Genomic DNA, 25,970 nt, shown 5'->3' with positions numbered 1-25,970 from the left:
CAGGGCAGATTAGGGCCATGACATGACCCCACCAGGAACATCTGGGGGAGCTCGAATTGGTCTGCATCAATGGGGCTCCCCTTTCTGGTGGTTTACCCTTACTGGACTTCCTGCACAACGGGCAGGAGTCAGATAATCGGGTCCATTCAATGCCTAAGCCAATACCACTCGCAGTCTGTAATCAATAAAGTTGTGGCCAAAATTTGCCCAATAACATTAACATAATGTCTGTGTCCTGGTGTCTTATTCTTTACGAGGGGGTGGTTGCAGGAGCTAGACACGCAACAGATGAGTTATTGTGGAACAGGTTTCCCAGAGGGTCGTTCAGAAACCATGTTTTACATGACAGTTTCCTGATCTGATGTTTTCATTTTAGACTACAGTCATGTTTTTCTTTGGTTTTCAGATGGTGAATTAAATATTTTCCTGGCAGACCAAAAAGAACCCTATTTTAAGCCCAAAGTCAAATTATTATTAACGTAAGTATCTCTTTATAAGGTATGTTAAATACATCTGATATATAGCAGACTGAATTCTGTTCTCATCCCATCAGAACAGGCATAAGCCTTTCCAAAAGGCTGTTGTGTGCTATTTGTTATAACTGTCTGATTGCTGAACTTAAATGAGCTGTCCAAATGCTGAATTTATTTACCATGGGATTTAAGTCTGAAGGTTGTGGCTTGTGGTTTTGTGATTTGCACATAGGAAACTTGTGGTAACCTGATATGTGATAACCTTCATAATTAGTGGCTTGTAGACTAGAAATGACGCTTTACATTAAGAATTGGGCAGAGCAATCCTGAACATGTTTGTTATGGAAATTACTGTCCAATAAGTTTGTTTAGGATTGCAGTTTTGAATACTGGCATTGCCATTAGTTTGTGAAAAATTACTGAGAAAATATTCCACTTCTTTCTTATGCTACAGACAAGGGCATGTTTAATTTTTCCTCATTTTAAACCCAGCTGAAGCATTTTTTGTGGGGGAGAGCCTTTGGGGAACTTATTCTAGGAATGCCTCTTATCTCCTTGTGTGTCACACGTAGAAAAGAATCCTGTGCACCACCAAGTGTTACTTAGGGGATCATTCTTGGTTGGTGCAGGGAACTGAAAATGTGAGCCAAGGTAGAGACACTGGCTCCATTGGTAGACTTTGGAATGGATGTTAGCCCTGCCATTTGCCTAATGTATGCCATAATAAACTTTCTATTTATCTTTCAAAAGCTTTATGATGACAGTCCTTCTTTTCCGCTCGCTCCTTCTCTGTCCAGGGTTTCACCTTTGAGTCTATACAGGGACGCAGACTTATAAAAAATATTGGGGGGGCCCGGGAAAGCTCATGAATAATAAATAAGCTCATGAATATGCAAATAAAGTGACGCCGCCTCCTCGTGAGCGAATAGGGGAGAGCGTGCTGCGCCTATTAATCAGCTCCGAAGGAAATTGGGTGGAGCTTTTGCTCGGGAGGGAGGGCAGGAGGCATGCAGCCCGACCCTGTGCATTTTGGGCTGGGGGAGGGGCGGCGATGGCGCTCTGCTGGAAGGGCGCCAGAGATTATTGGGGGGCGGAGCCCCTCCAAACGATTTTTTGAGGGGGCTCGGGCCCCCTCAAGCCCCATGGAGTCGGCGCCTATGAGTCTATATTCTATGTGGAAGCAATTTATTAAGCCCTATTTTAAAAGGATGAAATAGATTTAGCAGTTGGAAACACCTCAGGAGTTTTGTGGGCAGAATATAGAGAATGATATAAGCTCAAATATTGTGCTGCATTAGAAGAGGAATTATGTGCAAGAATTATGTGCAAATCACTGTTAAAGAAAGCATGATTGTTTGCAATCACACACTAAGTAATTAACAATACTTTACCTTTTTTAATTTTAGAAATGTGGTGATAACCAGTGTGGTTCCTGGTGATTATGACGGTGATTCACAAATGGATGTCCTCCTGACAACTCGTCCTCAAAAACAACCTAACGCTGACCTATCAGTTTTAATTTTCTGGGGAAATAATCAAACTTTAGGTAGGCAATACCATTTTAAAATTTCTAGAAAGTGATCATCAAGTTCAGTCCTGAAGGATGTCTAGCCATTGCCCTGTTCACATGTATGGAGAGGGGGTTGGAGAGTTAGTGTCGTACTTGCTCATGCCACCATTGACTTCCATGTGTTCAAGGGCCCTATGGGTACGGTACCTTCACACATAGGTAAGGGCCATGGGTCAATAGTAGAGCACATCTAAAAGGGTCCAGGTCCCAGGCATTTCCAAGTAGGACAGGCAAAATCCACTATCTGAAACCCTGGATAGATAGACAGACAGATTGTCTGGTTTAATATAAGGCAGCTTCCTATGTTCACACATACACCACTATTGTTTTGGGGTAGAGTGAATATGCCTAGTTCAGATCTGTCCTTTCTAGGCACACAGTCAATAGACAACAATTTTATGACTTCCTTTACTCTGTAATGTAGCAATAATAATGCCTCATAAGGGTTCATGTAATGGATATTGATACACGATTAGACTGTTGGGATATATGTTCAAGTAATGTGTGGAGCCAGATCCTCACACAGTCTCTGTCTCATACCTTCATGCACGCACACACTCAGACTGCTATCTATGGAAACAAAGGGCATATATTTAATTCTTAGCAACTGCACTCCTGTTTCTCTTTCCAAGGACATTGTAAAAAAAAAAAAAAATCTGGTAGGTTTTAGAGGGGGGAAAGATCCTCTCTAACACTTTCTTTCGTGACTGCACAAAAAGCAAAAGGGACTCCTTAATCCCAGCAGAAGAATGCAAATAATGTCAATGCACAACTGAACAGCAAGTACTGTCTTAACAACTATTCAGAGACGCAAAATGTAGCTGCATCCAGAAAATTGTGTGGATGCAGTTATAAAATCTATGAACAGTTCTTGCATATTTGCAAGGAACACAAGTCTATGTCTCTGCTTTCATATACTCCTCTCTGATTTGATCTGGCAGCGTATCTTCTTCTCGAGAAAGAAACTGCAGTTGCTCAGTTTGCATGACATCAAAACCCTTTTCCCACTCAGCAGCTCCCCATGGGGAGGAGGAGACCCAGAAGGCTGGATTAAGTCCTGTGGGCCAAGGGGTTCCCCATTCCGGGTTTAGTGCTACATGCACATCAGCTCATTTAAAAGTGTTAATTTAAACAAACTGTATTAATAGTCAGCCCACAGAATTAAATCAGAATGCTTGAAATACTTAGCAGTTGAGAGAACCGAGGTTAACAACTGTATTTTTTCTTTCTTTTCAGATGTAAATCGTAAGTTTGTATTAAATAAAACATTTCATGATGAGCCACTAATCATGGAGTAAGTATATGTTCATTATTATGAGAAGAGTTTACAACTGTAAATTAGAATAAAACAGAGAAAATATAGTTGACTCTCTGTGCAGTGTCCACTCTGAAATAAACTCAATTGAGTTCAGTGGGACTTTTTCCCAAGAAAGTGAATATAGGATTGCAGTGTAAATGTACTAATCATTTAAAATGTGGTATTTAGCCAACCTCTGTTCTTCAGATTTTAAGAAAGGGCTGTAGCTCAATGGCAGAGCACCTGCTTTGCATGCAGAATGTCCCAATTCAATTGGCTGCATCTCCAGGTAAAGAGAGACCTTTGTCTGAAACCCTGGATGGACACTTCCAGTGAATGTGGACAATACAGAGCTTGATAGACCTGTGACCTGATTTGCTATAAGACAGTTTCATATTTTTCTAAGCTTCTGCATACTTGGGGGGGCAGTATTAAACTTAGGGGAAGAAGAATTGTCATATTATTGACAGAGTAGCTGGAAAGTTCAGCTTATCGTTGTTGCTCCTGCAGTTTCAATGGTGACTTAATTCCTGATGTATTTGGAGCTACAAGTGATTCTGACAAGCCACAGGTACTGCTTGGCAGGTAAGCTGAATTCATTCATTACCTTTTGAAAAGATGCATTGTTGAGTCATAAGTTTCTGTCTTACAGTATTGGTGTCATAAATCCTCCTGCTGTGACAGAATTTTGGGCTTGCACTGAGCTGAGCTTTAGATATGCATTTGGTACTGGAGCTTACAGGGAGGTAGAATTCAGTGTATAATTGCCTCTGTAGACACACCAGCCTGATTTGCACATAACACTTGGTGCATATGAGAAAATATCCTGACTCCCAGAGGGGAGATTGCGGACACTTTGCTCTTTCCAAGTCATTTGCCACTGAGCTGATCCATGGTTTGGCTTGGTGTGCTGTCTGAACCTCGGCTTGTGGTTTAGCACTCTCTAGACAAACCATGTGCCATAAGTCATAGGACAGATCTTGGTTACATCTTATGTTTGTCTGGAGAGAGCAAAGCCAAACCACAACTTTTTACAGCACAATGTGACAGCAAATTGAGTGATGGGGAGCAAGGCGGTCGTATTCTCCTCTCTGGAAGCCTGCATGTTTGCTCATTCACACTGAGTAATGGTTTGGCATAGCATTACATACCAACATTTATGTGTGCTTTATCACATTTTGGCATCTTTATCGCTTGTCCTGTATCATGACCGAAAAGGAGGCCTTGTAAGTGATTGAGAGCAGATTATGTGCTCTCTGATACAAATCCCTACTTTCCTTCTCTTGTGGACTCCCAAAGGCATTTGACTGACTACTGAGGGAAGAGAATGCTGGACTAGACAGGAGTTTGGTCTGATCCAACAAGACTATTCTTACACGGTTTGTTTGAGCAGTAGTTAAGAATTACTTCTGCACTATGATGCTTGCCATTGTTAGTTTCACACTTAATCAGGATTTGCAAATGAGCTTTAAACCATGGTTTCAGATCCTTGTAAAAGGACTCTAACATAAATGATAATATAACGGTGTGGATGGTGGTGTTAAACCATGGTCGATGCAAACAAGAGCTTGGAGGGAAATTTTGTGCTGAAAATGTGGAAGGGTACATGACTTTTTGCGTGCTGATGTTTCAGCTCTAGCTGCTGTGTTTCTTTTTATTTATCAAATCAATTTTACGAAACACTATAAACACAAAATTACCAATATTCACAAATTATGAACACAAATGTCTGTTATTCAGAATAATATCTAAACCTATACATTATCCGATTAAAATTGAATTGTTAGTTTACTCGAATCTTATTAAACAAATTAGATTCTACATCTGACTGCTGTGTTTCTTTACAATACTGCAATGGAACAAGTCTGTGATGGTTGGTCACTAGGAACAATAGAGAAAAGTATGGCAGAATGTAAAGAAGCCTATTGTAGAAGCTTAGTGTGAGCTGACTTGTTGAAGGCATAAATGCACAACACTTGTTCTTACCAAGATAAGGCAGTACAGTGGTGCCCCGCAAGACGAATGCCTCGCAAGACGAAAAACTCGCTAGACGAAAGAGTTTTCCGTTTTTGAGTTGCTTCGCAAGACGAATTTCCCTATGGGCTTGCTTTGCAAGACAAAAAACGAAAACGTCTTGCAAGTTTGTTTCCTTTTTCTTAACACCGTTAATACAGTTGCGACTTGACTTCGAGGAGCAACTCATAGAACGTGGTGTGGTAGCCTTTTTTGAGGTTTTTGAAGACTTTGGTGATTTTTGAAGCTTTTCCAAAACTTCTTTTAAACTTTTAAAACTTTTTTTGGTGGGGGGTTGGATTTTGGGTTGGGGTGTTTGGAATTCAAGGACTTGGTGTTGGGGAGGGGTTTGCAAGAATCTGGAGGCTTGTGTGTGTTTTTTCTGCATTTTTATGATTTTCTGTGACCATTGGGCCACTCTGCTGTTCTTAAAAAAAAAATCTGGATTTGAATTTCTGTGTGGTGGGTGACTGGGGGAACAGTTGAGGAGGGGGTTCTTCAGCAAGAAGCAAAGAGTGGAAGAGGAACCTTCTTCGAGTTGTCCCCCAGAGTCTTAGAAAATGTACTGTACACCTTGTTGATTTTTAAATGTTTTTCTGTCATGTTTAGAAACTTAATTTATTGTTCCTTCAATTTTTGAAATGCTCTTTACAGTATGTGTGACTTTAAAGAGCACTTAATAAACTCTTGTTGTACCAAATTTGGCTTTGTTTGGACTTTTTTTTGACCATAGGAACGCATTAATTGAATTTCAATGCATTCCTATGGGATTTCGTGCTTCGCAAGACGAAAAATTCGCTAGACGAAAAAACTCGCAGAACGAATTAATTTCATCTTGCGAGGCACCACTGTAATCACTATGGCTGGGGCTGTTGGGAGTTGAGTTGCAGGTTCCTCCTGTTGTTAGAGGAAATCATCTTAGAAGAGGCATCCTTTCCTGTTTGTGAGAGAAGGGAGGATGCCTCTTTTTAGGAGTACTGTTTATTTGCTATCTATTATGTTGCTAGAAATCATCCTTTTAATAGTAATTTTAAAAATCAGTTGGGTAATAAGTTGTGGCTCTATTTGAAAATCAAATAGGGCCATGTGCCCTATTTTTTACATTTTTACATGTGCTCCTCTTTTCTAAATCAGGTTATTAAATAAATTAATCCACATGATCAATTTTTTAATGTTTCCATCGTTTTAGAGGTATATATGAACACTAGGGGCTGCTGCGCCTTTGCTAACTGTCCTTCCCCACCACCTGACCAAACCCCTCCACACACAGCTCGCTCCATTCCCCATACCATTTTAAAGGAGGGAGGAAGCATATCACAGAGTAACTTACTAAACTTCTATGTGAAGCCTTTCCCTATGTGTTACACCTTGCTGTAGGTGCCTTCAACAAAGCAGGGTGGTGCTTCACAGCTCCTCTTCCTCCATTAAACAGCTCTCCTGAGCCACTTGCCACCCATACCACTTCCTTGCTCACCTGCCTGCCATTTGTCATGCTGCAGTTGTTGTGGCTGCCTATGCATTGAACCAAAGGCAAACTATTCTGGAAGCTCTGCAAATGCCATCTTAGTAGTCAATATAATCCCACAATTAATAGGTAGTTGTTGTAACAATGAGCTCATATATGTTTATATTCACTTGCTTTGGTATAGGCTAATTGACTTGTTTTGAAGCTATCCATATCTGTGAGCTTGGGGTGCTGGGCTCTGAGCACAGAAAAGGGAACAATCTGTTACCACCTATGCCCTTATCTGGTCAGGTGAAGTCATGGGAAGTCCTGGACAAAGTGGTGTTTGCTGCTTTGTGTATAAAGAACATAGGAACATTTACTTGGGCATGGACAAACCATCTCCTTGATGTGATGCCCTGTAAATGCTGGGAGACATGGCAGGCTAATTTACTGCAGGTCTAGACCAGGGCTCAGCAAACATTTTCAGCAGGGGGTCAGTCCACTGTCCTTCAGACCTTGTGGGGGGGCAGACTATATTTGGGGGGGCGGGGGGAGATGAACGAATTCCTATGCCCCGCAAATAACCCAGAGATGCAATTTAAATAAAAGAACACATTCTACTCATGTAAAAACACCAGGCAGGCCCCACAAATAACCCAGAGATGCATTTTAAATAAAAGGACATATTCTACTCTTGTAAAAAACACGCTGATTCCCGGACTGTCCGCAAGTCGGATTAAGAAGGCAGTTGGGCCGGATCCGGCCCCTGGGCCTTAGTTTGTCTACCCATGGTCTAGACCTTTCTTTTAATGAAGCACTAGAACTAATTGTTCTGGTTTTTTGACATCCTTCTTTGGTATCCCTGCACCCAGCCACTCCCACGAGCTCTTTGGACTTAATGGATCAGGGCAGCCTGTCAGTGGCTGTGCGAACTGCGGAGTATGATGACAGGCTTACATTTTTATGTATGTAGGAAGATAGACATATGGAAGGGTACTGAGTGCAGAATAAATCCAGGTGTCTGAAGCCTTTGACAGATGTTTCAGTTTTATATGTAATCAATGGTGATGCTCATCAGCTCTAAAGGAAATGGTTTGTTGTGAAGTGTTTTGCACTTCCCTGGGGCTTTTTAGCTATTGTGTCAAGAGAAGCGCATTAGACCTAGAGAAGTCAATCAGATTATGCCACTGTTTCCATAGAAACAGTACATCAGTTTTTCTAACTTGTGTCCCCAGGCACTTAAATGTTTTAATTAAGGAACCTATTTGTATCATTCAGGCTAAGAGTACTGTTCTTCAATAAAAAGGTAAAATATTCCCTCATTTAGGTAAATCACCCAGTAATTTAATATATCTATATTAGGATAACTAGATGGATTGTTGTCCTTTTCCTGTTTTTAAGACTTGATTTTTTCATCTCAGAAATCTGTTTATAACATCTGTTTTTGACAGGGCAAATTATTTTGTACTATGAAAACAGAAACAGTGTTTAGATGTTGAAATCATTTTAAGTGTCTAGGGGGAAGTTCTTCTGCCCTTCTGAGATAGTTTTATGGCCATTAATCTCTTTCATTTTTATCAAGATGACTTCTGTTTAAAAACTGTGACTTATGGAACAAAGCCTGCACATTCCTCAAGGGTGTGGATGACAGCAACCATAACCTTGCAATGATTGTGTTGGAAGATTTTATCAGCTTTTGAACAAAAAAGTCTCCTTGCTCTTTCCTCTCCCCGCCCCCATCCCCAGTGAGGGGGAATAGTTTTAGTAGAAAGTAGCGTGGTTGTTAGAAATAAAAGGTTGAATATTATGGATCACATTATAATAAATTCCTCACAGTGTGTGAAGAGCACAACTCTCCTTTGCATTTCATGCTTTGTCTTTTAAGGGGGAAAGTGTATAAGTTCATAGGGAACTTCTGACGAAATTAGTGCAGACTTATCAAGGATGGTGTCTTTATCCATTTGGAAATGGAAACATGTGTCTGTCAAATGTAGAGGACATTTTTGGAAAACGTACTTGGACAGCAGTAGGTGCAAAATATGAACAATAGAACTAATAAGTATGGAATAAAGAAGGTGGGGATAATATATTTCATCCTCTTCCCACTAGGCATTTAGTCGGTTTGCTGTTTGCAGTTTGCTGACTTGTCTCCTTAGAGAAGGGTAGCCAAAATGGTACACTCCAGATGCTTTTGGACTGCAACTCCCATCAGTCATGGGAACTCATGGGAGTTGAAGACCAACAACACCTGGAGGGCAGCACTTGGCTACCGCTGCCTTTTTAAGGATTCCCTATAAGCCTTGACTGACACGGAGAAGCCAAAACTGTGTTGTTGTTTTAAAAAACAAAAAGCAAAAACACTACATCTCTATGTTGCCCTTCCTTCAACAAGCTCAGAAGGATGTACCTTTGATATGTAAGGATGGCTTAAGCTGAGATAGAGTAACTTGCTCACGGTCAAGCAGGCTTAGAATCATAGAATCATAGAGTTGGAAGAGACCACAAGGGCCATCGAGTCCAACCCCCTGGTTAAGTTTGAACATGTGTCTCCCTGAAGCTAGATCACACAGGCACTCACCTGTCCTGAAGTGTTCATGTTGATGCTGTGGATCATCCAAGTTTTTTCCAGTGTGGTATGTGTCCCTTTATAATGGGGATTAGGACTGTGTGGCCCTCCAGATGTTGTTGGACTACAGTTCCCATCATTCCTGGCCCTCAGTCATGTTGGCTGGGACTGATGGGTATGGTAGTTCCAGAACACCTGGAGGGCCACAGGTTCCCCAGACTTACCCTAAATGAAGAAACAGGTAATGTTGGCCTGATCCTACTTGCAACTAGCAGTTTCTTTAATTTATTTTCACCTCCAAATACCTCAAGCAAAGAAGTCAAATTCAATTGAGCTCTTATCATCAAAGGACAGCCTGACTGGGATTTTGTGTGTTTTTTTATTTTTTATAAGCCATTAATTTTCAGTTTCTTGCAATGAGTAGGCTTCTGCTTATAAGAGCTGAAGGTTAAATTCTGAGACAAGAAAGGGGCATCGGTTTAAGTAAGAATGAAGACTTTGAAGGAATAAAGTATCTTAAGCCAAATCTTCTTAAAGAATACCTAATCATTGGATGAACTAGTCAGAAGTTCAGCAGGAGCAACAGCAATACCAATTAAGTATGTTTAGGCAACTGTTTGGAAGTAAAAAAAGCTCCTCACCCGGTAAATGACTCAGAGAGATTTCACATAAGCTTTCTTTCTCATTCCTGTTCCAGAGTGCCTTGTCTTATGCAGTTATAGCTATTCTGCATGATCTAAAAATCGAGTTCTTCAAATGTGTAGAATACATTTTCACTATTTGTCTGCTTGCTTAGTCATTCTCACAGGGGCAGAATCTTGGGTATAGTTGTCTGGCTGAGTTCCCAGCTGTGTGTTGCATGGTACTAACAACCTTATTTGAGATTCCATTTATTTGTTGCTTGGAAATGTTCCTATGAATATGCAGAATACAGGCAAATAAGTATGAAACTGAACAAAAACAAAAATCCTAACCATTGTCACTCAGTGTAAATCAAAATATGGAGAGAGAGGAGATGGTGGTAATGCAAAGATCTTTTGGTTAGCAAGTTACAATACTGGGGATGATCGGTGGAATACTAAACAGAGGGAACACATAGCGTTCTGGGCACTACCATTTGAAATTGTTGGCTGGCTTAATTCAAGACAAATTGGCCCATTGGTTTAGCTAGCTTTGGGGAAATAGGGGCTAATTAAAAGGTTAAGATGACAAAATAGGAACATCATATTCCAGAAAATCGACAGCAAATTATCCCAACAAGCAAGCTCATTGTTAAAAGCAGAAGGCAAGGTAACAACTCTGTAATGGGAGAGTGGCCTTTCTTCTTCTGGAAAATAGAAGTATTATGAATGCAAGTAATGTTTACTCAGATCAAACGTTAGGCAGTGTTAGTCCTTTGAAATGGTATTGTGTTTTTCTGTCCTCTTACTTTGTTCTTCCATTTGAATGAACTGTGTCAAAACAGCATGAGGCTCATTGCATTTTGAAGGCTACCAGGTACATATATTGTAGCATAAGCTCTTTGTCAGTAAAGCCTGCTTTCTCAATTACATGAAATGATCACCTGAGTATGTATAAACTAGAGGTTGCTCTCTCTTGCACACATACTATATAACTGAAGTCAAATCAGTTATGTGCAAGTGATTGAATGCCAACATTGATGATCTTCAGGTGTTAACCTTGTTATTAAAACTAACTGTTAACAATTTCCCTTCATAGGAATTTATCATGGCACATAGCTCTGGACACACAGAAGAAATTGTACACACCTCACTCCCATGCATTCATTGATCTGAATAATGATTTCACTGCAGGTGAGTCACTACTTTTGAAATATCTTTTAAGTTCAGTTTGGCATTACATCTACAAGCAATTAAACTGAACATTAAGCAATTGCATATGCATTGAGAAATTTCCAAGGCTGAGTGGCGTCCAGGACTCAGATCCAACAATGTTTTTTTCCCATGCTGAGAAAAAGAGTTTTTCTCAGGAAGAGGAGAAAAGAATCCAAAACTTAACGGGTTATTCTGTGTCTATGGGAGTCCTATAAGAAAAGCTCCTTTTAGATAAAAGAGGGGCCGGCAGTAAAAAACAGTGCTTGAATTATAGGACAGCATTTTGTTATGGCCCTGTCTTCACAATATCTCTCTGTCATAGGAGCCAACTCCTAGGAGCCATGGGGGCTTCGGCCCCCACAATAAAATATTGGAGGGGGCAGGGGCCCCCATAGTTGACGGGCATTGCTATTCAAATGTTGTGCATGTACCTCATGTGATCAGTTATGCAGGGTGGGGCTTACCTGCCCCCCCCCCAAATATATTTTATTCAAGTTGGCACCCCTGCTCTCTGTGCCTGGCTGAGGAGCGCAGTCAGGTCTGTAGCTCTCCATCGCTTTGTTTGCACAGGATGTCTGTTCAGAAACATCCATGCTCAGTGCTTTAATGACAAGAGAATCAGAAGGTGTATTCCCTGCTTCACTTTTGAATGCCCCCTTCTAAAAATAGTGCCTCACTTTGTGGAGGGTATTATTTGGAACCCACAGCACTTTGACCAATATAGAAATAGCAACACCCCGGTTTTTAATAATTAAAAAACACTGTTTAGAGCTATAAGTGCATTGCACTTTCCAAAGTATAGAAGGACAGGTACAGCCTCAAAGAGTTTGCCAGCTAAAATTCTACAAGAGAGGAGCCAACAGAAGTACAGAAGCCTTTCTATTGTTGCTTAATTTATTCTTTCATAGTTTAGCTTCTTGTGTTCTTTCTCTTTCCTACTTTTAGTCTGGGATTTTTTTAAATGATGGATTATTGTTTTATACTCATTTTTATGCTTTAGCTGATCTTTTTTTGGAAGGGAAGAGCGGGGTGTAAATTTTTGCATAAATAAATGCAAATTACATTTCAGTTACGTGTACTCAGGTTGAGTAGGAGCCATGTGATACAGGGACTACAGGCAATGTCCCAAATATTGCATTGAAAATGTGGGATTTGAGAAGGGATTTAAAAAGATTAACAGTGCAAACCTATGCTTGGGTTCAATGGGACTTATCCTAAGGTAAGCGGGTATGAGATGGTAACCTAAACTTGGATTGTAAGGGACACAGTAGGAATGGGGAACTTGGTGCACTCCAGATGTTACTGGACTACAGCTCCCATCATCACTTACCATTGGCCAAACTGGGTAGGGCTGATGGGAGCTAGAAGTTCAGGAACATCTGGAGCACCACAGATTCTTCATCTCTGTGAAAGAGGAGGACAACTAAGAAGGGATGCGAATGATCTGTGCCTTGCATGTAAAGAACACGCTGTTTATTTTTGCAACAGATGTAGCCAAAATAGTCACGCCAGCTAAACTATTTTTGACAGTTATATCATTATAAACAGCTTAACAGCTTTAAATTGTGCCTGAAAGGGGAGAGGGATCCTCTCTAGTCTGAGCATCTTTATGCCAATTTAGTTTAGGCCTAATCCATTTTCCAACTGCCACACTCCTTTTCATCTTTTAAAAAAAAATACTGTATGGATCTGTCCTCTCATTCTATGCTGAAGCACCATGTACATAGATGGTGCTATATAAGTCATAACACAACATTGCAGCAATTAAAACTTTATTTAAAAAGTTGAAATTATTACCAGCAATAATGGAATTATGTAGCAGTTATCTAGGAGACTCTGTTGAAGAGTCATCATTTTTCATAATAGAATTCCATGGACAAATCTATGCACTCAAGTCCTCACTTAAAGCCAGGATATGGCACCATGCGCTTTCTCGCCCCTTGCATGTGAGCAGCAAAATAAACTGTAAACAATAGCTTTCCTATTAAATGTGAACCCATAAACTACCGTTAATGCCCTGCAAACAAGCCAGAATATTAAGCCTTGATTTAAAATTAGTACCCTGGCTTGTTTGTAAGCAAATAAGCGTAGTTTTTGAGGTGGTTCATAACAGAAATGTGTGATTAGGAGCTGAATCCTGGCTTGTTCAACCACCTCTGTATACTTGCATCAGGGCCAGCCCACCCATGAGGTAAGGTGAGACATCTGCCTCAGGCGGCAGAATCCATAGAGGCAGGAGATCTGGCATCCAAGGAATGCATTGCCCGCTGCTGCAGTAGCAGCGATGGCTGTGGCACGCTGCTTGGATCTGCCTCTTCCTCACCAGCCCTTACCCCACATGCCATCTCTACAGCGGCCTCTCAGCCCTAGCAGAGAAAGGCGCCATTTTGTGGTTTGCCTCAGGTGCCAAAATATATTGGACCGGCCCTGACCTGCATGCAGCTCGTGTGTATCCTGCCTTATTAATCCAGAGATTGATTGTGCGGACCAGACCCAGTTTGGTAAACTGCATAAGAGTTCTCTCAGCCTTGAAAATAAGTACAGCAACCAGAGTGAAAATAGCATTGGCCTAATCAATGAGATACCCTGGAAAAGCATCTGAAATAGTGTTATTTTAATTTGGCTACAAAAACAGATTCGTTATTTCAAGAATTATTCCTGGTCTTGAAAACCTCTTTATCAGTGGAATTAATAGTATTGGCCTAAGTAATGTATTTCCATGCATTGCTGAACAAATTCACAGGTTATTTAGATAAATGTGAAAACGATCCTGCCTAAATAAGTATAGAGCTGCCACCATATTTTCTTGGATACAAAAGTACTTTCAGCATATAAAATATAGACTCCATACAGATAGCCGTGGTGTGAAAGCGACGTGGTTTGCTATGAAGGAAACTGTTCAGTCTGAGTGTAGTCAGTCAGATTGTTATTGTTTGTAGCCAGTGGCCATTATCATTTATTGCAGTAGCTATTTGGTGGCAAGTTATACCTGCACTCTTCAGTTCTGCTCAGCTTCATTCACAGTCTTTTTTTCTGTGATGACTTAACCAGTACTGTGCACCCAACGGGCTTTGGATTTGTGGTTATCAAGCACCAGTGCTTGGTAAAGCTCTTTTTTGGTTGTTTGTGATACTATTATTGTTATTAATTTAATTTATATCCTGCCCTTCCTCCCAAAAGAGCTCAGAGTAGCACAGACACAAACAATAAAGCATGATAAGGTCTTGGTGGGGTCCATTGTTCAATAGAAGAAGCCAGACATCCCACCAGGTAGCACAAGTCCTTGTATTCCAAGTTACATACTGGATTGTGACCTAAAGCTTTAAAGAATTGCAAAGAAACCTTTGTGTGATTGTCATATTTGATGGCTTTATTTATCATATATTAGTATTCTCTGTGCAACATTACTTTTTTTCAGCAGGAATAGTGTAAGAGAGGAAGGAGTAAGGTGTGTAGAAAATTGATGCGATGTATGCAAGAAAACTGAATTAACTGTGCACTTACTCCATGAGTACAGTTCTGCCTCCTCTTCTATCCCCTAATCTGCCTTCCTCATTAGGAAAACCCCATGAAAGCCTGTACTAGGAACCCTTCAAGGAAGCTGTGTATGATCTTGTTAGTTATCATCACATGCGTAGAGTCGAGGTTCAGACAGCACAGGAATGAAGGTGCAGAAACTTTAGTGGGAAGAATGTGCATTATAAAACAGACATTTTTGTCTATGTGTGGAAATTGCACAGGTGTCTGCTTGCTTAGATTTTTGCGTCCCAATTTCCTTATGCACAGAATGTGCTTATTGGGAATGTAGAAATCACTGAGTTCCATTAAATCGGCTGCAGTGAAGAAAAATAAGTACGTAAATGTCACACAAGATATCTTCTGTTGGAATAAATGGAAACAATGAGTGTTGGGAAGAGAATTAAGTGGCTGTCTGCAAAGATTTTGCTCAACAGCAGTCAATGCAAATCTCAACGTGTGTTTCTCTCTTTAAACATCTCGTACAGTGTAGGCATTGCAAAAAAGCGTAACCTGATGTGCTGCTGGCTGTTTGCTTGAGATGTTGGATGCTTTGTGTAATCAGTTCTTTGAGGAAGCAAGCAAAGACATTTCAGAGAAAGAGACAGCGCCTTTCTGCCCTGTGCATTGATAATTGTAATGCAGGTAACATCCCTCCCTACACAAGCAAAGGCGCTTCTTTGTTTACTGCCTCAATTCCTTTCCTTTTGGCAATAAATCTGCTAGTTGGACAATAGTTCACAAAACTGTTCCTAGTATCCTGTTCATTACAAGACTATCTAAAGCCTGAGTTTGAGCATGCAGCCCAATAACTTCACAATACAAGCTGCCAAATAGAAATTAAAAGCACTCTGGGGTCAGAGCGCATTTGAATTGGAAGGGATAACGGCATCCATTCATAACTACATGTTCATCTCTTATCTGCATTCATCTGCCCTCTTAGCTGCCCTGACTGCACCCTGGCAGAGAATGCCACAGGGAGATTTGGCTGGTACGATCGCATTAATCCATTTTGGGCACTGCCATTTCTGTGCTGCTCTGATGGTAAACTGCATAGCAGAGTAATGCAGTCCTGCTGCTGCAGTAGCCCTACTGCCAAGGGTGCTGCAGGTTCAAGTGGAGGAGGGTCATGAGATTTACCTAGGCTTCTGGGAAGAGGACAGAGTGGCTCCCTCCCACCCTTCGTTGCTATTGCCATGCATTTTCTGCTGTCATGAACACTGTCGGTGATCACAGCAAGCAGGGCAGCTGGCCTGTGCCAAGCTGGGAAGGGGGCAGGCAGCAAACCAAGTAGAACAGCAAGAGTTGGTGGCAGCATCAGAGCACAAAGGCTTGCATCTATGTAGTTAAATGAATTTTTATTTTCATTATTATTTAATGTATTAACATCTTGCCTTTCCTCCAAGTTGGATTCAAGGCGGCTTAAAACATTTTAAAGCAACATTATGAAACACAAAGTAATAAAAACAAACTAGTTAAGGACAATAATTAAAATGCATCGGAACCCATTTAGAACCTGCAAATAAAATGCAGTTTGACTTGACAGCAGCCCAGGGATCAGTATCATCTGCACCTTAGCTTTCAAAGGCTTCTCTCAAGCGAAAGGTCTTAGCCTGCCAGCAGAAGGGTTACAAAAAGGGAGCCAGCCTAACCTCTCTGGGGTTAGGGTTCCTTCTCCACCACCGCCACTATATTTGCACATGTGTGAAATGAAGAAGTATATGTAAAGTAAAGACACCAAAACAGTTTTTTAATGAGAAAAGGGCCAGAGTCTCTTTATTAATAAACCTGGTTGTAATTGGAACAATCCAACCCTCCCATTCAAACCTGTTAGTAATCCTATTTATATGTAATCATCGTAAGGGGAAAAGATTTCCTCTCATGTCCTTCACCAGCCCCACTGCCCCCTGCCTAACTTGGAACTTTTTAGATATTTTAGACTACAACTCCTCATGCTAACTGGGGCTGATGGGGTTGAACTACAAAGTCTGGAGAGTGCCAAGTCGGGGGAATTGGTCCTTCACACATGTACCTGTACCCTGCAATGCTCAGGATTTGTGCTGTCCTCCGGCAGCACGAGTTAGTTTACCCTTCTTTAATTGCTGTTAACAGGCGACTTTATTTTAGCAATGCTTATCCTTGCCAATTGTGGCACTTGCGGTGTGGAGTGGGGAAGAAAAGCAAAGCACTCCTCTCTTGGGGAACCTGACAAATCCTTGAAATTTCCTTAGCTGCTGTTGCTGCCCTCTTAATGTTGATTTCAATTACCCTTAATGTTGATTTCAATTACCCTCCAAAGAATCCTGTGCTAATGACCCTAGAGTAGTTTCCGTTATGTACATAGTGTGTTTTTCCTTGCATGTGAGAAACTATGTATTCATGTGCATTTTGTATAGTGAACCTGGCTGGGCTTCTAGCTGGATTTTCCCCGTGGAACCAATATTCTGACTGGTTTGCCCCATGATACTAAAGTGTGGCTTAGCAATGTGTGGCCAAGCCCCTGAGCAAGGCATTGGGCTCGCGCACTCCATGCTTTCCCCCCGCTGGTCAGTAAAACAGACTCTGGCTGGCTGATTCTTAGCTAAACAAGCCAACTTCAACCGTAGTTAAAAAACCTGGCTTGTGTAACTAACAATTGCTTGTTTTTAAGTCCCTATTCCTGGCTCACACGTCATACTAAGCCAGGATTCTTTGAAATTGAAAGTACTGTAACCTCAGCTGAAGCCCTTTTCATGGAGGTGTGGGGTGCATACCCTCCAAGATTTTAATGGTGAAAATAGGGACGTCCCATTCCATAATGATGATTTTACTGTTTATACCCCACACATCTTACTGGGTTGCCCCAGCCACTCTGGGCAGCTTCCAGCATACAGTGGTACCTCCGGTTCCGAACTTAATTTGTTCTGGAGGTTCGTTCTTAACATGAGGCACACTTTCGCTAATGGGGCCTGCCACACTGCTGGCGCACGACTTCCACTCGCATCCCAGGGCAAAGTTCGCAAGCAGGAGCATCTACTTCCAGGTTAGCAGAGCTTGTTACCCAAAGCGTTTGTAAGGAGGACGATATGTAACCCGAGTTTCCACTGTATATAAAAATATAATAAAACATTAAAGATTTTAAAAAAACCTTCCCTATACAGGATTGCCTTCAGACGGCTCTGGGGTTGGATAACTCCATACCTTCCAACAATTCTCCAGTGAAAATAGGGACATCCTAAGGAAAAGTGTAACATTCTGGGATCAAATCAGAAACCGGGCCAGCTTCTGTAAATCAGGGGCATCCCTGGAAAATAGGGACACTTGGAGGGTCTGGGGTTGTAATGAGAGAGGAGCATGCAAACTCAATGCCTTGTTCAGCTGACTGAGGCCACTCCATTTAACTGTGAACTGTGTTAGGTGCAAACTAGCCCTCTGATTCTATGTACCTGCCCAGATGTTAATATATTCACCAAAGGCTCAGCTCTGGCATTCTGACCTTCTGAGGAAAAAAGGGTCTCTGGTTGACAAAAATAAGGTCTTTCTTGTGGCAGCATCTCAATTGTGGATCCCGCTCCCCTTATCAGTCTTTGATGTCACTTAGGTACCAGGTAGATATGGTTTTGATTGTCCTGGATGTTTACTGGGTTTAATGCCTCTTTAAATTGGTTCTTAAGAGCCATCATTGATAGGCTCTGTTGATGTCTGAAGCTGATGCTGCTTTTTCTGTTTGTTATCTTTGTTCTTGTATTTTTTAAACTGTATTTTATAGCCTACCTTGAAGATACATTTTTTAATAATTCTGAGTAAAAGGGTTTTAAATGAGTAAGGTAGCCTATAATTGGTTACCAAAAAGCATTATGAGCTTGCAACTATATTTTGCAGAACTACATTTCAAATTATATGCAGGGGGCTAATGTTTTTGCAACATGGTTGTGTTGGGATATTTTTTTCCTCTGGTAAAGTTTTTTTTAATGAGAATCAGATACTGAATGCAAATGAGAAATTAATTGGTTTTCTTGCAATAATGTTTGGCTTATGAACTGTTGAACATAAAAATAATGAGTTTCAAAAGCCTGCTGATGTGGAGTGGGGTTTCTTCCACTGTTCATGGAAACACAGGAAACTTTGCATCCAGAATAATGGTATTTCCCGTCCTCATTGCCATGCAGTAAACGTAAAAATCCCAGAGGATGAATCCCAGTTGATCTGCATAATTGGAAACATAATTTATCTGTAGAGAAGAAATCTTAATACCTGTATGTTTAAATGAAACTCCAGGGTTAAAAATGTAGATGTAGTCGATCGTATTCACAGATGAGCCGTTAGTTATGCCCAATATAATCTCTGCTCAGTGCAGTACTTAACAATTATTGTCATAAATCAGTTGAGTTTTGAAACATTTGTTTAAGGCTTTGCTCTAGAAATCTAGAGTTGCCAGTTGTCCTTGTTCCCAGTAAAATATTTTGTGATAATCTTTATTAGTAGTAATAGATTTTTTTGAGGCTTTGTTTTTAATTACTTAATTTAGTACTATCTGAAAGAATCAGTGCTTTAAAAATGTTGTTATTACATCAGATTACCCAGCGGACAATGCTGTTGTTCCTGTTGCAGCCTAGAACTATTTCTGTACATCTCTCAGGTATTTGCTAAGTGCCTTATAAATTCATAAATAAATAAACTCAATGTTTGGAGTCAGGCAGCAGCGGCAACACTAAGCCAGGGGGTAGCCAACATGGTGCCCTTCAAGTGCTGTTAGACTACAGCTCCCATCATAGCCAATGATTGGGGATGGGAATTGTTGTCCAACAACACCTGGAAGGACCACTTTGCCTACCCCTGCATCTCGCCATGAGGCTGGTTTATGAAGCTGTAATGTGCTTGGTCTGTTTAGTGGTGCACACCGCCCAAACACTCCTCCCTCTTTTCTCCTCCCTTCATGTGAGAGGGTAAATAAACCATGAAGTGGGCTACCTTAACAGTCCACCTGAACCTAGGATATTAGTTTGTTTTACCATAATAAACCACAATAGCAGGTCAGCCTGAAATCAAGGGTTGTTTTCAGCTTAGTTGTCATGGTTTATGACAGTGAAGCCAGTCACAATCCAGGGTTCAGATTGCATAATGCTATGCCCACCTTTTTGTGGTTTGTTTATCTGCTTGCACCCATGCACAGAAAGGCTTAATAAACCAAGGTTTGTGTCTGCACTGTACGAAAATGCAGTTGTCTCTGGCCTCTGTCTCTGAATGCACTTATTAACAACTTGACCTCGCAAGATTGTGACAGGGAATGAGATAAGGGGAACGACCATAGACCTACTTTCGTCACACCCAGTAGGACTTTTGATATCCCCACCCCAACATCCTTCAACCAGCAGATCCCAGTGACATTTCACAAACTGATTCTGTAGATTTGTCATGCATTATGGGGGTGGGGTGCTGCTTAAGAAACAACAACCCAAAGTTTCCTTGGGTGTGGAGAACTAGTTATGAATTCTGTTGATCCCAGCCAAAGACACGTTTAAAGCTCAGCACAAGGTAAAAAATAAAATTAAATCAATGAATAAAGTGACTGTAGCATAACAGACACAAATAAATAAGAATTATGTTTGTCTCGATAAGCAAGGTTGCTTACATGGTTTTGGTGTAAATGTTGAGGTGGGGATAAATTGCAAACTCTTTGCAGACTAATTTCTGCAGAAAACAATTACAGAACTATATTTTGAAACCTGGGGACAGAAAGTCAGAATTGCCCAATTATTATTTCCTTCACATTCCCCAAACACTAACAGCCTAAATGCTGTAATGCTTGAAAATAAGTGTTTTAAAATAATTGTTTTTCAGGTGAGTGTTACTTAATGCAGAATGAAAATTCTTCAATTTAATATAGTTTATAAGATTATATTTTATGTTTCAAAGATTAAAATGCATTAGCTTTCTTATTCTTTTCAATGTAATTACATTTCAGGTTTCCACAAATAAGCAGAATATGAAATATTTTTGCAATCTGTTTTTATGAAATATACAGTCCTTCATTTCACAGTCCAGGAGTGTGAATGTGCAGCATCCAGAAATATACTTTAGGCTAGGCCTAGGGGCATATAAAGAGAGGGTGTAATTTTTTAAAAAAAGCTTTTGAATAGGTGACCCCTGTGTCGCATGGCAGGTTTTTTGAAAACTCCCCCAAAGCCATTTATGTACTTATAAATCCTGGAAATAAATTAATATCCTGCCCTTTGCCAGTAAAGCTCTCACAACAGCTATCAAACAAATAATTTAGAACCTTCATAGAATAAAATAATGCTTTAAAATCACAAAGTAAACGTTTTACAATCTCAAAACAGCATCAGCTTAAAAAACAAAACAGCAGGTGATAACATTATTCAGTTGTATTTTAGAATCCACCGAATGCCTGGTCTTCCAGGTAGCATTGCTATTGGAAAAATACAGGTCAAAGTCATTACACTCTGCATCCTGGCCAGATCGAGAGGCTGCACTGCCAACTCCAGCACAGTTGCCCCTCTCACAAGCACTGTTTGATGGCCATACATTTGAGGATGGGGTACAAGCCAACCAGATTCCCTGACATAATTCCAGATTGGATCTACTATATTAAAAGCAGCCCTCCACTTGAACCGTGGGCTAACAAGGCTGCAGATCTTATTTGCTGTCTGTCTATTCGGCGCTCAGTACAAAGGGACCCTCAATACAAAACTAAATGCACACAAAAAAACCCAAAGACTTAACCATATCCAATTTAAGCATCAGCATTGAGCTGGGATTGGCCAATGGAATTATAGAATTGTAAAGTTGGAAGGGACCCCGAGGAAGTAATGCATTAACTTGGAATTCAGTTTGAAGAAGCCGAGTGGTAGACTATCTCCTTTGCACATGCAAAGTCCCAAGTTCAGTCCCCAGCATCACCAGTATAAGGCTGGGAGCAAACCTGGTTTGTCGTACTCGAGAGCCACTGCCAGTCAAAGTAGACAGTACGGATGGGTCTTACTCAGTTTAAGGCAGCTTCCTGTGTTCCTAAACTGACCTGATTGCCTTTCTGCAAGACACACTGGGCTCTCACAGTAGAGATGGGTGGGGAAAGAGAGAGAGAAAGAGTGCAACACCCATTTCTCCATCAACAAAGAAGCATTGCAGTTAGCGGCTCTTAGTTTAATAGCAGAAACACCAGTAGTGTGTTACTATAGTCTTTTTGTATCTCTCTCTTTGTGACCCAAGGTGGAGCTGAAATCCAAGATGGATACCACCTACTTCAAGGCTGCTGTGCAATACAAGTACATTTCTGGGTTGCTGTCATAGCTTTCCCCAAAGCTGGTACCAGTTGTGTGATTTGTGCTAGATGTTTTAGGCAGCCACTTACCGGGGGGAGGGGCAATATCCTTTCTTCTTTCTCCTCTCCCCCTTTTTCAGAAAACAAACAGAACAAACCAATCTCTTCCTAAAAGTGAGGAAAAGGCAACATGCATTACAGTAGACAGAGCATGCTTCTCTCTCTATAAACACCTTTTTTAAAAAAAAAACAACTCACCAAACCTTTTAGACATTTAAATTATCATCTTTGTGTTAGCTCTTTGTAGCTTGACTTGTGCTTTTGTTTTTTTTAACAAATCCTCACATTTATTCCTCCCACACAGCAAATAGCTAAACACATGTTTTGTTTTATTGCTACGCTGCCCAACATCAGAGCCATTGTGTTGTTGGCTGGTTTTAAGAAAAACAAACCCAATCTCCATTTTGTTTTGGAGATGGTTATTATTCCAGTCCTATTGCTTTGTGGCTTTTTGTGTGTGTACACTTTCCTTAAAACAAATTTATTTTAATGTAGAAGGTTGATGGTATATTGCTTAATCAAGGTAAACTCTAAGCGATTTCCTTAAAATAATTTAAAACATTCATAAGAAAATCTTAATAAAATCAACAGAATTTGCAATCTATAGTTTGTAAGAACAATTATGCATAGTAAAATTACATGTCAGGGCATGCTTGCCTAACCATAAAAGCTTTTAGCAAGCTTCAAAAACAATGAACTTTCTCCTCCGCATTCTCTTCCCACTGCTCTTTTTCCACAACATAATACTGTCTATAACATTAGTGTCTCCATCAGATGTAACTGACCTTTAGAAAGGACTCTGTGAACTGAAAACAGTTGTACTTCTGTATGTATGTACTTTTGTTCCTCAAGAAAATCTTTATTAAAGAAAGGACTTTTATTTAGTGCAGGTAACTTCAACTTTTTTGGACCCACTTTTAACCCAAAGATGCATTTGGGGACCCATTTCTTAATATTTTACTAAATATTTGCATGGTGATGGTGCTCTTGTTACGACCCACCTTGGATCAGGCTGCAGACCCCCACTAGTGGGTCCCAACCCACCAGTTGAAGACCAGTATATTTGTACAAGGACCTCTTCTTGCCCGGCAGAGCTTCCCCTCCTTCTCCTCTTCCTATTCCCCCCACCCCAAATCTGCTCCAGAGGGTTAGAGAAACCCTGATAATAGATTAGAGGAGGGCACAGGGGTTGAAGAAGAAGAAGAAGAAGAAGAAGAAGAAGAAGAAGAAGAAGAAGAAGAAGTTGTTTTTATTTATACCCTGCCCTCCCCAGCCAAGACCGGGCTCAGGGTGGCTAACAACCAATAATAAAAACAAGTTGATTAAAATAAAATTTATAAGCAAAAGTCCCAATTGGGTGACTTCTTTGGATTCAACTATGTACAGCGAAGCCACCTACTTTCTGTTCATACGTGGTTGAGCTTCTGTTGGTTTCTACTATTGTGCTGCTTCCTGACATCCGTGTTTTTTAAAGTAATAGGGAGTAGAGAACCTCACCTCTGACGTGGTGCAGAAAAATGATTTGTAAGTGTCTCTATACCACACATAGAAATAGAAATAAGGGGAAATGTGTCTGAACCTTTCCAAGACTAACTCTAAAACCTCTTCGGTACAAAATAAGGCAGCTAGTGTATTGGTAGCGACCAGCTGTATGGAACACATTTCCTCAATATCAATATCATGCTGGGTCCTTCCAGGCGCAATTGAACCTTATAGCTCTTTGCACCTAATGCAGCAGCAGGCAAAAGGTAGATCAGGATCCAGCTAAGAAATCTCTGGATGATTTGCAGTTGATCAGCAAGCACGTCTAGTTCCTTAGTAGCAATGGCAGAATCTTTCTCATTTCTGGCCTTGTGCTAATTGCTTACCTCTCAATCTGTGAACCCCACCTTTAGAATAATAGTATTGACTTGTTTGCTTTGGCCCAGGCAGGCATCTGTGCAGCTCCACTGAGCAGTTTTAAAATAGATGTTCACTGATCTTTGTGCACATTTGTACATGCAGCTTATCCCAGTTTAGGGCTTGTTTCTACAGTAGGTATTTGAATCCAGCTGTTTAGTGTCGTAACAAATAAAATGGTTACATGTATAAAAACAGTGGAAACAATTGCTTATATAAAAATCATTTTAAACACAGTTTTAATGAGTTCAGATCCAATACAGATACAGTGGTACCTCGGGTTACATATGCTTCAGGTTACATACGCTTCAGGTTACAGACTCCGCTAACCCAGAAATAGTGCTTCAGGTTAAGAACTTTGCTTCAGGATGAGAACAAAAATTTTGCTCCGGCGGCGTGGCCCCATTAGCTAAAGTGGTGCTTCAGGTTAAGTATGGACCTCCGGAACGAATTAAGTACCTAACCTGAGGTACCACTGTACCAACTTGTATGGTTTTGTTAATGTATATTTTTTTATTCAAAATATGGTAAGCTGCTTTGGGAATTTCTCTTTAGAAAGTTGAAATAAAATAAAATATCTCTAAATAATCTATTTTATTCAAACAATTTATATACTGCTTGACTACAGTTGTCCCTAAGCAGTATGCCACATTGTGGTGGTTGGGGCTGATAGGTACAACAACACATGGAAAGCATCATGTTTGCAAAGAATGGGCAAAGGTTTCAACCTCAGTCCCTGGGGAGACACACCTTCAGATTACCCCTCAGCCATGACGCTTACTTAGTCACTCTGTCTCTCAGCTTAGCCTACCTCACAGGGTTGTTGTGAGCATGAAATAGGAGAGGGGCTGTGTGCTACCTCGAGTTCTTGGGGCAATAGACAGGATATAAATGTAATAAATAAAAATAAATTCTGGACTTGCTTGCAAAGAATCTGAGAGCTGTTCTAGGTGTGAGCGGTGCGTGTGTTTTCAATTTCCCCTTCCCTCCGTGTGTTTGTATTTATTTATATAAAAGTTTATTTATAAATCATTTAATACTTTGAAATCTCTAAGTGGTTCTTTGAATCATGCATCTTTTTATTTATATGCCTCCTTTCCGTAGTCAAAACCATGCTCATGGCAGCTTACAACATGAAAAATATTGCATAATTACGAACATAACGAACGTAGTGATAAACAATAAATGAGACATCGAAAAGTAAACCAACAAGCTGAAGCAAGTTCCACATAAATCATAATAAGATCTAAGATAATAATAATAACAGCAACAACTTCCTCCAACAAGTCCCCAATCCAAGAGTCTGTTTGGCAGCCTCAGCTTTTGTAACTGGAGTCACTCAGGGTCCCCCTGTCCCAGGCCCTGGAACAGTGTTCTGGCCAAACAACACCTTACTTTAATCTTAATTTCATTTAATTTGTAGATCATCATGTCAACATTTGTTGTTTGTTCTAAAGTTGTTTTTTCTCTCTTTAGTTTTAGAATTTGAATCAGCCATGAAACTTGTAAGCATTAGTCACCTGGTACAGAGTTGGTAGAAGTTTTAATTGTAAATACACAATTCTCACAAAAAGCTGTTTTAGTTCTTGAGTGTGTTTTTGTTACCGTTCAGACAGAAAGAAATCTCAGAATTCAATTTAGCTCACAAACTACAGCCTGTTAAATAAAATGTGGCTGGCTTTTAAATTCCTGTTCTGAATGCTTCAGTGCCGGACACCTTGAAATAAGCAGGATTTTTTGCTCATTGGACAATTCAGATTTAATTTCTGTAGAGTTTAGCTAAGAGACCAAAAAGTTGTATTTCCAGCCACTTAGTTGCACAACCACAAAATGCATACTGAATAAAATTTACTGCCAAGAGTAGTGTGATGGCCATTAGCTCAGTTGGTTGGAGTGTGGTGCTGATAATTCCAAGGTTGCAGGTTTGGTTCCGTGTATGGGACTTGATCCTCAAGATGGCTTCCAACTCTACAGTTCTATGATTCTATGTCTGGATAGCTTAGGTGGCTTTGAGAAAAGAATTAGATGAATTA

General features: G+C 40.5%; 1 protein-coding gene across 1 annotated transcript in view; it reads left to right on the top strand.

Moving 5' to 3' along the window:
• The window catches only part of ITFG1 (integrin alpha FG-GAP repeat containing 1), a 113,507-nt gene that overhangs the window by 2,990 nt on the left and 84,547 nt on the right, over positions 1-25,970 (top strand). Inside the window, exons 2-6 of the mRNA XM_083513660.1 lie at positions 407-479; positions 1,880-2,019; positions 3,280-3,337; positions 3,851-3,925; positions 11,086-11,180. Coding sequence (XP_083369786.1) covers positions 407-479; positions 1,880-2,019; positions 3,280-3,337; positions 3,851-3,925; positions 11,086-11,180 — 441 coding nt within the window. The remainder of the gene's footprint in view (positions 1-406; positions 480-1,879; positions 2,020-3,279; positions 3,338-3,850; positions 3,926-11,085; positions 11,181-25,970) is intronic.

The sequence above is a fragment of the Podarcis liolepis genome (assembly GCF_965112155.1).
Source record: "Podarcis liolepis genome assembly, chromosome: 7".
In the NCBI taxonomy this organism is placed as follows: domain Eukaryota; kingdom Metazoa; phylum Chordata; class Lepidosauria; order Squamata; family Lacertidae; genus Podarcis; species Podarcis liolepis.
This window is presented reverse-complemented; position numbering and strand designations above follow the sequence as displayed.